Source organism: Syngnathus typhle, linkage group LG13 (genome assembly GCF_033458585.1).
Source record: "Syngnathus typhle isolate RoL2023-S1 ecotype Sweden linkage group LG13, RoL_Styp_1.0, whole genome shotgun sequence".
In the NCBI taxonomy this organism is placed as follows: Eukaryota; Metazoa; Chordata; class Actinopteri; order Syngnathiformes; family Syngnathidae; genus Syngnathus; species Syngnathus typhle.
The window spans coordinates 9,889,938-9,901,071 of NC_083750.1; the positions used below are offsets into that span (position 1 = coordinate 9,889,938).

At 44.4% G+C, this 11,134-nt stretch overlaps 2 protein-coding genes across 2 annotated transcripts; both read left to right on the plus strand.

The window, feature by feature from the left end:
* Positions 1-1,004: 1,004 nt before the first annotated feature.
* On the plus strand, positions 1,005-5,936 carry mcm4 (minichromosome maintenance complex component 4). Its single transcript, XM_061295400.1, has 17 exons — positions 1,005-1,065; positions 1,485-1,559; positions 1,636-1,788; positions 1,866-2,005; positions 2,092-2,193; positions 2,308-2,403; positions 2,501-2,596; positions 2,698-2,836; positions 2,944-3,164; positions 3,248-3,368; positions 3,477-3,736; positions 3,842-4,207; positions 4,289-4,416; positions 4,675-4,882; positions 4,957-5,185; positions 5,335-5,468; positions 5,552-5,936. Exons 2-17 carry the CDS (start codon positions 1,499-1,501, stop codon positions 5,645-5,647), a joined length of 2,550 nt encoding a protein of 849 aa, XP_061151384.1. The 5' UTR covers positions 1,005-1,065; positions 1,485-1,498; the 3' UTR covers positions 5,648-5,936.
* Positions 5,937-6,120: 184 nt separating this feature from the next.
* On the plus strand, positions 6,121-10,759 carry ube2v2 (ubiquitin-conjugating enzyme E2 variant 2). Its single transcript, XM_061295401.1, has 4 exons — positions 6,121-6,223; positions 8,288-8,436; positions 8,938-9,063; positions 9,133-10,759. Exons 1-4 carry the CDS (start codon positions 6,208-6,210, stop codon positions 9,277-9,279), a joined length of 438 nt encoding a protein of 145 aa, XP_061151385.1. The 5' UTR covers positions 6,121-6,207; the 3' UTR covers positions 9,280-10,759.
* The last annotated feature ends 375 nt before the right edge of the window (positions 10,760-11,134 follow it).

Sequence of the window (11,134 nt, forward strand, 5' to 3'; positions counted from 1 at the left end):
TACTGTACACCTTAACCCATCTTTACATTTGTTTAAATCAGTGATTTGTATGAGTGTTTCTATAGAAATTTGCACCTCCAAGTTGTTCAATTCATAAGAAAATTTGAAAACTTTTGAATTCGAACTGTTACCAAATCACGCACAATTGTATGACTTGGGGTCTATTAGTAGTAACCGCTGCTACGGATAATGGTGAACATTTGTGTAAAAACAAAACAAAAAAACACGAGTAGATGAATAAAAGAATCAATTCATTAAGACAAACGACTCTTTGTACTGCGTGAAGTGCAAAGTGTCATGTGTTGGGAAGTCGTGTCAAGTAAACACAAGTTTCAGGGCTGATGTGTAATAATCATGACCCACGCATGCATCACTTTTGTGTTTATGCAATTTTAAAATGGAAATTGCGCCACTCAGTGGTCAATGTGCACTCTTGCAAGGTGAATGACAACACAAATTACCAGTTAAAAAAACTATTTAAGTGTCCAAACATTGGCTGTTGAGCCCGTTTTTTTTTTTTTTTTTTGTAGTCCTGTTTTTATATAATCAATTTCGCAAAAATTATAAGGAAACAATAACTGCCCCCCCCCCCTCCAGGAAAAAAAAATCAATATGCGAGTGTTCGGTAATTATGAACGAGACAGTAAAAGTGTTTCAATAAGGCACGACGTAACCTTGTCAGATCATTGCGTGAAAAAACAATTTAATATATATTTTTAACGCCTTTTGACTGAAAAACAAGTGGACGAAACCAAATAACACTGAAGTGCGCACTTATTCCCATAACCTTCAAGTAACATAATATAAGACAGGTTTATTTGAATGCAATCAAATAAGAGCTGATTTGTACACATAAACTGTTCTTAACGTATAACCGGGATGGGTAATACCAATTATGGAAAACACCCACAATCAAATGCCACCCTTAAAAGTGGAAGATCCAACCGGAAGTGAGAAACGGATCCTGGCTCCCCATTGGTCCAAAGTTCCCCGCGAAACTTACGTCAGTCACAGTTTCGCGCCACTGCAGCAATCCGACAGAAGCGCAGCAGGGGAAAAAAAAAGGTAAAAAGCAGCACTTTTGTTTGACTTTTATAATTACATTCTCCGTTAATAACACTTTTATAAGCGTCCGACTCGTTATACACATCCTTCACGCATGCCATTGTTCGTTCACTCATTTGTTGTAACACTGAAAGCTCGATTCGATTATTGTTTGCTGTGCTGCCATGTGTAATGGTGGAAATGTTCTGTCGAAGCGCATCATCTATCGAATTCGTTTAAACAAAGTTAAAGAGTCATTTTAACGCAAAGGACGTGAATTGTAAAAAATTAATAGGTTAGAATTTGTCTCCAGATCTTTTAATAATAATAATAATAATAATAATACATTTTATTTATAAGGCGCTTTTCAAGGCACTCAAGATACTGTCTACTTGATTTGGCTTAATTTGAACCATTATCCGTTTTTAATGCACATCTAGATCCACTCTCCACAATGTCTTCTCCATTATCAACTCCTGGTCGCAAAAGAGGGAGGAGCACCAACCCGTCCACACGTATGTTGTATTTATAATCCGTAAACATATACACGTGATGTTTGTTGGCGTCATTGTCTTGTGTTGGAACCTGCAGCCAGCAGTGATGGCCTGGCTTCGCCGGCGTCTCAGCGGCACAGAGCCCATGACTCCTCCGCGGGGGACCTGATGCCCATGCCCACCTCGCCCGCCATCGATGTGCTCAGCCCGCCGGCGCCGCACTCTCTCTTCTCCAGCCCTCGAGCCTCAGGTGACTTATTCAGCAACTCTTTGCGGTGTCGCTATGATTGTTTGAAGTTCCTGAATGCATTGTAATAATATCACCAGTTCTCCCCAATGACATGGACACGAGCTCCCCTCTCTTGTATGGGACACCCCGGAGTAGCATCCGGGGTACCCCATCCCGCCAACGTCCCGATCTGGGCTCCGTGAGAAAAGCCCCTCAAGTTGATTTTCAGTCTGAGCCGGTACGTGCAACCTAACTGACCGGCCAAAAAGTGTACATACACTCGTATGACCTTTTCCAATTTTTATTTTGAATTTTTATTCCCAGCCAAGCAACGAGGGCGCACTTGCCAGCGAGCCAAACGCGGGTCAGAGGTTGGTCATCTGGGGGACTGACGTCAATGTGGGGACTTGTAAAGAAAAGTTTCAGGTGACAAAACAGAGATGAGCCTGTAATGTGGCCGATAAAGGCTTGCAATGAAAATGGGGTTTTCGAAACTGCGGTATAAATCTTACTAAGTGTCCTCATCTGTTTTGCCCGCAGAGATTCCTGCAGAGGTTCGTCGACCCCAACAGTACAGAGGACGAGAACGCCGGCCTGGACCTCAACGAGCCTATCTACATGCAGAAACTGGAGGAGGTAATGACTACTACTCTTTTTTTATTTTATTTTTATTTTTATTATATGATAAAAAGAGAATATGCCACATCTAAATATTTTTGGTCCGGTCCCTCAGATCAGTGTAGTCGGTGACCCTGTTCTCAACGTCAACTGCGGCCATGTGCGAGCTTTCGATTCAGAACTTTACAGGCAGCTCATCAGTTACCCGCAGGTTTGGTCCAAAATGAAGAATTATTCCCCCAATTTAATGGAAGCAAATTAAATTTTCACTTATGCGGAGACAAAACATTCATTCCGTGTCTTCTTTGGCAGGAAGTCATCCCCACCTTCGACATGGCGGTCAATGAGCTCTTCTTTGAACGTTTCCCAGACTCCAGCCTGGAGTACCAGATCCAGGTGCGCCCCTACAGTGCGGTCAAGACCCGCAACATGAGGGGCCTGAACCCAGAAGGTGAGTGGGACCTGGAGGATGCCTCCTCGGTGACATCATATGTAACACGCCACACGTTTGGAGCGGGACCGTCGCCGTTAATGAGGCCTTCTGTCGTGGCGGCGCAGACATCGACCAGCTGATCACCATCAGCGGAATGGTGATCCGCACCTCGCAGCTCATCCCCGAGATGCAGGAGGGCTTCTTCCAGTGCCAGGTGTGCGCCTTCACCACGCGCGTGGAGGTGGACCGCGGGCGCATCGCCGAGCCGGCCGTGTGCCGCCACTGCAACACCACCCACAGCCTGGCGCTCATTCACAACCGCTCGGTCTTCTCCGACAAGCAGATGGTGGGTTGCCGAGCGCCCGGGCGGATTGGTTTACGCCACGTGTGGGCGCGGTCACGGCATCTGTCGCTTTCTCCGGAAAACAGATTAAAATTCAGGAGTCGCCCGAGGATATGCCGGCGGGCCAAACGCCGCACACCACCGGTGTGTTTGCACACAATGACCTGGTGGACAAAGTGCAGCCCGGAGACAGGGTCAACATCACCGGTGAGACGGACGGCACTCCACACGCCTCAGTTAAAAAAATCAATTTAATCGTCTTGCATTTTACTTATCGAGTGACTATAGTAAGACATTTTTGACGGCTTTTCGCAGGGATCTACCGGGCGGTGCCCATGCGTGTCAACCCGCTGCAGAGCAACGTCAAGTCGGTGTACAAGACCCACATTGACGCCATCCACTTCCGCAAAACGGACGAAAAGCGCCTTTACGGCCTGGACGACGAAAACGAGCAGAAGCTCTTCACCGAGGACCGCGTGCGGGCCCTCAAGGAGCTGGCGGCCAAGCCCGACGTCTACGAGCGCCTCGCCTCCGCCCTGGCGCCCAGCATTTACGAGCATGAGGACATTAAAAAGGTGTGGAAGTGTCATCAACCCGGCAGATGGCGCCCCGAGTATACCTGTATTGTTAAATATCTTGAGAGTTGTAATGTTGACCACTTATTTTATTCCTCATTCCAGGGCATCCTTCTGCAGCTCTTCGGCGGAACTCGCAAGGACTTCAGCCAGACGGGCCGCGGCAACTTCCGTGCCGAGGTCAACATCCTCCTGTGCGGGGACCCTGGTACCAGCAAATCTCAGCTTCTGCAGTACGTGTACAACCTGGTGCCTCGTGGCCAGTACACGTCCGGGAAGGGCTCCAGCGCCGTGGGCCTCACCGCTTACGTGATGAAGGACCCGGATACGAAGCAGCTGGTGCTGCAGACCGGCGCCTTGGTGCTGAGCGACAACGGCATCTGCTGCATCGACGAGTTTGACAAGATGAGCGACAGCACGCGCTCCGTGCTTCACGAGGTCATGGAGCAGCAGACGCTTTCCATCGCCAAGGTACGCCGACCTCGACGCCGCTTGAGTCACGCGGGCGGGGGTGGAAACCTGCTCACACCTTTTCCTCTCTTTGGAGCGCAGGCTGGAATCATTTGCCAGCTGAACGCCCGCACCGCTGTGTTGGCTGCTGCCAATCCAGTCGAGTCGCAGTGGAACCCCAAGAAGACCACCATTGAGAACATTCAACTGCCTCACACGCTGCTCTCCAGGTTTCTACCACTCCAAACTGCAGTCCTTCACCAATTTTGTAAAAACAGCACAAACGGAGTCAAATCCTTAATTTTCACAAAATTGTGGTCAATTCTGATTCTCCTAATCAATAAGAGGATATCATTGGTCAAGAGTAGCTTTCAAGCCAGTTGCTATGTTAAAAAAAGTTAAATCAGAATTAAAACTAGTCAATTCTATAAATTACTAGCGACAGAAAAATATCATACCCAAAGCCAAAACGTCTGATGTCTTTCCAGATTCGACTTGATTTTCCTGATGCTGGACCCTCAGGATGAGGCGTACGACCGTCGGTTGGCCCACCACTTGGTGGCGCTCTACTACCAGAGCGAGGAGCAGATGGAGGAGGAGTTCCTGGACATGGCCGTACTGAAGGACTACATTGCGTATGCGCGCACGTATGTCGTACCGCGACTCAACGAGGAAGCCGGCCAGGCGCTTATTGAGGTACATGACGTCCGCCATTTTGTCTTGCTCGCATTCACCGGAGTGTTCAAGACCGCCGTGCTGGTCTTCCGCAGGCCTATGTGGACATGAGGAAGATCGGCAGCGGCAGGGGAATGGTTTCGGCTTACCCCCGACAACTGGAGTCCCTGATCCGCTTGGCCGAGGCCCACGCCAAGGTGCGCTTCTCCGAGAAGGTGGAGACCATCGACGTGGAGGAGGCCAAGAGGTTGCACAGGGAGGCCCTCAAGCAATCGGCCACTGACCCCAGGACGGGATTTGTGGACATCTCCATCCTCACCACTGGTAAGTGACGACATCACATTTGTGAAAGTCAATCGTTCCGCGATCAAAATAAGAATACCCTGGTCAATTATTATTATTTATTTTTTTTGTATCAAGAGAATGTAAATGAAAATCTGCAAAATGGCACTAAGGTGATTTTCTGTTCTAAGGTATGAGCGCCACAGCTCGTAAACGTAAGGAGGAGGTGGCCCAGGCCCTCAAGAAGGTGATCCAGGCCAAGGGCAAGATGCACGCCATCAAGTACCAGCAGCTGCTCGATGACCTTCGAGGGCAGTCGGAAACTGTAAGTAGATTTTTTTTTTTTTTGCTGTCGTTTCCTTTTCTTAATCTCCAGGAAATTACCTATCTTGTTTGACTTCCTCCTAGGCCGTGACCAAGGAGTTATTCGACGAGGCACTGCGAGCCCTCGCTGATGAAGATTACCTGACGGTCACTGGAAAGACAGTGCGCCTCCTGGCCTGAGGTGCCACCTGACTTTATGTACAGTTTGATTTCAAATATGTTCTCTTTGTCCTTTAAAGAAGAAGAACAAAACTGGTAATAATGCTTGTATGATTGCAACACATCCTTTCTGGGTGTTAAGAATTATGTGGAAGTTCACCAAAATGACACTTTGGTTTAGTACAAAAAAAAAAGGCAATTATTAGAGCTTATGTTTGGGATTTGTATTTGTTTAATGTACCACCATTTTTTTCATGTCCTTGTTTGTATTAAAGTAAAAGCAATTAAAAGTTTCTCACCTGTCTTTTTATGGGAAGCTGAATTATTTATTATTTCTTTATTCAATTAGTTGGTTTATAAATGTTCTTGTGCACAGTAAGGCTTATGTTGAACAGGTAATTAGTTCAATATTTGTAACTGTTTATGAAAAGGTCCTGTTTTTTGAATAATTGAAAAACAAAACAAAAAAAACCTCCGCCAAGGCGGCGGAGGAAGAGGGCGTGTCGCGCCCGTGCAACTCATTTCCCCGCCGCGCCGCCTGACGTCACACTTCTCTGCGCTTCTGGACTCTGCTGAAGAAGATGGCGGCCTCCTCAGGTCTGTGTGCCAAACAAACTAGCATTTAACCAGCTCGCAAATATAAATATCGGGACCGAAGCCGAGCTCGCGGCCAGCCTCTCGCCACGCTTCGGTTCCGCTCCAACGCTCACGGGAGAATTGTTTCCCGGAAAGACTCAATGGGTGAAAGCGCCGTGTAATGCGTGTAGCCTGTGTTGCTAACTAATAGCCGAGGCGTTGTGACGAGACGCAATAACTCACGAATGCGTCTCGCTTAGCTAACTGACCAACGACTACGAACGCTGTAACGTATTTTGAAGTCATTTACCGTCTAGTCAAACGACATAATGGATGCCTGGCTGCTAAGATTAACCGGGGCGACGAGAGCATTGTGACCGATCGTTGTCCGTCCATTGACTCGTCTCAGTGTTGTGGGACTAGCATAACCGCAATAATAAAACGAGCGTGTGGCTCTTAGTTAGCTGCGATAATGTGTTGACTGTGTTCGCAATGGACTCGTGTGGCTAGCCCGCTAGCGTACACCGCTATCTGCGCTACATTTCATCCATGTCAGGTGATGCTAACAGCGTCTACGTAATAGAATTGCTACATTTCTATCGACATTTTCGGTGGTATCTTTTGATATTTCACACAAACGACACATTCGTTATAGTTTCCAAGTAGTGTCGATCATTTTTTTCCCGTCTAACGTTGCTTTGTAACCATTTAAAACCAACTCCGTAAAATTGCCGCTTTGTTACGAACGCTTGTATCGAAAATGTAGTCGTGCAACAGCTTCATGTTTAGCATAGCCAGGTGTTGTGTTTCTCATGCGTAAATGACATGGGGCGAAAATAGCAATGGGGTGCGCCCAAAATATACCAGAGCTCGAAATTGCCGTGGTCTATCACTAACCGATGCAAACGCAGGAGCGAAGGCAAGAAAACCTCCGTGTCAAATGAAAACATTTAAATGTAAAACTCGTGGGACATAACCACGAGATGTTTTTTAATGACATCCGTGCCAAAACGTTACTGAATGTTTGGGTGTTAACTAGCTATTATTTACTGGTAAACTCACCCATTCGCTGTTTTTGTGGTCAGGCTGAAATGATAGCAGTAATGCTTTAGCGCCCCCTGGTGGCGATTAAATATATTGACGCGCTCCCTTTAGACAAAAGTAGTCCTTTGCTGCCCTCTTTTGGCATTCATTGTCAGCTGTTCAACACTTCACAATACAGCGGGACACAATTGATAATTTTACCCCTTCCATGTGTATCAAAAGCACATTTAAACCTGTTAATTTTTTTTTAAATGCAACAATGTTACAAGCATAAAATGTATATAAAATACAGTACAGTGTATGAAGTGCTATGTGCCGTGAATACCCCTAGATGGCAGTAATGCCTAAGGTATGGAATTCATTCGCTGGTTGTCATGTGGGAACTAAAAATAAAGCATCCCTCTTTCCATTTTTGCCCCAAGTCCATCCCTTATTGATAAAAAATGAAGCAGTTTGTGACGTTAAGAGCGGAAGAGGTAAAAAGAAAAAAAGGAAGCGGTGATTAAAATGTCCTCTTTTTGTTAAAAAGATGGCACAGATGGCTCGTGTGAGAATCGATAGATTGTCTAAGTGTTGGCCAATTTCCACATCATCATTTACAACACAGCATGAGACTGTCACACTGCTGTGTTCAGTGCTAAAGTTCCTCAAAAAAAAAAAAGTCCATGCGTCGAACACTCCTCCTTTTGATTGACTGCTTTTGCAGACCTGTTATTAACTAGGCTGCTCTTACCATGTCGGCCAGAAAAACTGCGGCCATTACCCTCAATCAGTTGTTCAAAGAAAATCAGCAGTCAAGTCTCCTTGTGTGCTCCCTGCGGTGGAACTCTTTGCAAATGGTTGATTCATGAGCTTGTCCAAGTTCTTTGTCAATATCTATTAAGATGCCAAGAGTGTACCAAAACCAGAGATGTGCACACCAATCAATTCATCCATTGTAGGGACTCGATCATTGTTTCTTGACACAGAATCTATTGAGAATTATTTTCAAATTGAAACTCTGTGTTGATATGGAATCCAATGTGTCGTCGGTGCTTGCAGGAGTTAAGGTGCCACGCAATTTCCGCTTGTTGGAGGAGTTGGAGGAGGGCCAGAAAGGGGAAGGCGACGGCACGGTGAGCTGGGGCTTGGAGAATGATGATGACATGACCCTCACGCAGTGGACCGCCATGATCATCGGGCCGGCCAGAGTAAGAAATTGCGCAGCCGTGCGGGCCGCTCTATTGCTCACTTTCACACTTTATTTTATTTATTTATTTATTTATTTATTTTTTTTATATATAAATACAATGCCCAATGTCAGGTCTTACGTAATACTGTGACTTTTTTTTTTCAAACATTTAAATATCTTGTGTATTTCAAAAAATAAAACAACATCTAAAACAAAGCATATTAAAAAACAAATTACAAAAGCTACCAAGCTAGGTCTGAAAACTGACCTTGAAAAACAAAAGTCAGAATGAAAAAAAAAAATCGGATTTTTTCCATACATTTTATGCTGACTTTTATTTTAGTGTGATGTCTTTAAGGTCTTTTAGGTGTATGTGGGAAATGAAATAAATAAAACATGTGGTCTTTGTATGGCACAATTTCACTTTCGGATCTGAAATGTAAACCCCCCCCCCCCCCCCCCCCCCCCCCTCGCGATAAAAGGGCGGAGCGCGAACCCACTTGTACTCTTGTTTTCTCAGACCAATTACGAGAACAGGATATACAGCCTGAAAGTGGAATGCGGACCCAGGTACCCAGAAACGGCCCCAACTGTTAGATTTGTTACAAAAATCACCATGAACGGGATAAATAATTCCAACGGGACGGTAAGCGGCGCTCCTCTCACATTTCCAATGTTCGTGGACCGCCGTCAACTGTCTGTGTCTATCCCACAGGTGGACTCACGTAGCATACCAGTATTAGCTAAATGGCAGAATTCTTATAACATTAAAATTGTCCTTCAAGAATTAAGGCGTCTAATGATGTCCAAAGAAAATATGAAACTTCCGCAGCCACCAGAAGGACAAAGCTACAGCACTTAATCACCACGGATTGTTCTGACCCCTCTGTCTTAAAAAGCCTACGTAGAAATATCATTTCAACAACAAAAAAAAAGAAACGACGACAAGAAAACAAAAGAAAGAAGCATTGCTCATCTACAGTATTCCCCATGCAAGAGCAGGATTGGACTCTCGTATTATGGCCTGGCTCGTTCAAAAAAAAAAAAAAAAAAGTCCCTTCCGTTCAGCATAAAAGAAGCCAAGAAGAGCAGTCAATGAAGTGACTATTATGTTCAAGCCGTAACAGCTTTCTGCTTTTCGGTGATGACTGAAGTTGTGTGTACCACAGGGCCCAATGAGAAGACCCTTTTTTTTTTTTTTCGGTTGGTTTTTCCACATTCATCATGCAGATGGCTCCATACCGAACTGTGACTGTAGTCTCCAAGTAGTGTCGCGAGGTGAGAGATTTTTTTTTCTTTTTTTTAAATGAATATATAAATATATATTATGTATTTGACACAATACCAATGTTTCTCTTCTGACATGTAACAGACGTTGAAGCCTGTTCTATTCCGAAAAAGAAAAAAAACTTGCATTTAACTTCTCGTGAAAATGGCAGGTGTATGAACTTGTGATTTTCCTCAAATTAAAACTCACTGCGAAAAGACAACAAAGTTCTTATTGCTTTTTAACTTGTTCTGTTTTGTTGTACGCGGGATGTCGCGGTTAGCGTGTCTCACAGCCAAGAGGTTCTGGGTTCAAACCTCCCCTCCGGAGAGTCTGAGGCGTTTGCCTGTTCTCCCCCGTCTAGTCTTTGTCTGGGGTTTCTACCTCTTCCTTCCACAAGAACATGAATTTTATGTAGAGAAAGACCAATATGTTATACCAGTATGTTTTTTTGTTTGTTTTCAGGGCCAAAACACTTTAATAATAATAATCAAGGAGGCCAATAACCAACATTTAGAGTAAATAAATGTCCCCCGATTTAAAAAAAAAAAAAAAAAATCAAATTAAAGGGGAAGTGAGGAGGAAAAAAATTAATCACAATAATATTCTATGCGCCCCTATGAGTCGAAACGCTGTAGAAAACAGATGGATGATTCAGGTTTGTGCCACAAGATGGCAGTGTCTGGCTGCTGAGTCATGTTAAAAAGCACTTTGGAGTAAAAAGCACCGTTTTTTCTTTCAGGCCTATGTTTTCATTGAAATAATCTAACCAGCCATTTATTCCTTGCAAACCTCACTGTTAAGGTTAAGCTTTTTTTGTTTTTTTTTTACTGGAAAAGTAAATTAGCCTCGTCATGATTGATTGTGCACCCAAGCCTTGCTTAATCTGTGCATTAATTCTCATTTTACTTGTCAATATTCGGTCTAGTAATCTCTCACATACTTGTGGTTTGTTGTTTATGAATTCAGCCACTTTTGTGTGTTTTTGTGCCCAACGTGTCTCAGCTGTTTGCGGGAAAAACTCAGAAAAAAAAAAATCCATGCTTTCTGAAATGAATAAATAAATGGCAACTTCTGCCTTTCTCCTTTTTTAACCTTGCCATCCATCACAAGATACTGCTAACACAATAGAAATGTCAGGGGACTATTTTAGTGTGGAATGTCTTGACTGAGAGACGGATTCATTCTAGTAGTATGTGCAAATACAAAAAAAGATTTCTGGGGTGTACGCATCAGCTTAGCTACTTGCAGTTTTGTGTTTCTTAACTGCCATTCTGATTATTTAATATTTATGACTTTTTTCACACTGTTAGATATTCATCGCTTTGAGTTTGTTCTGATTTGCATACAAATGGCCGTTACGTCACTGGCATATGTGGACGTAGATGTCTGGATTGAGGCCTGTGATGATGATTTCCCCCTTAAACCCCTCACAAAATTTATTTTGGCG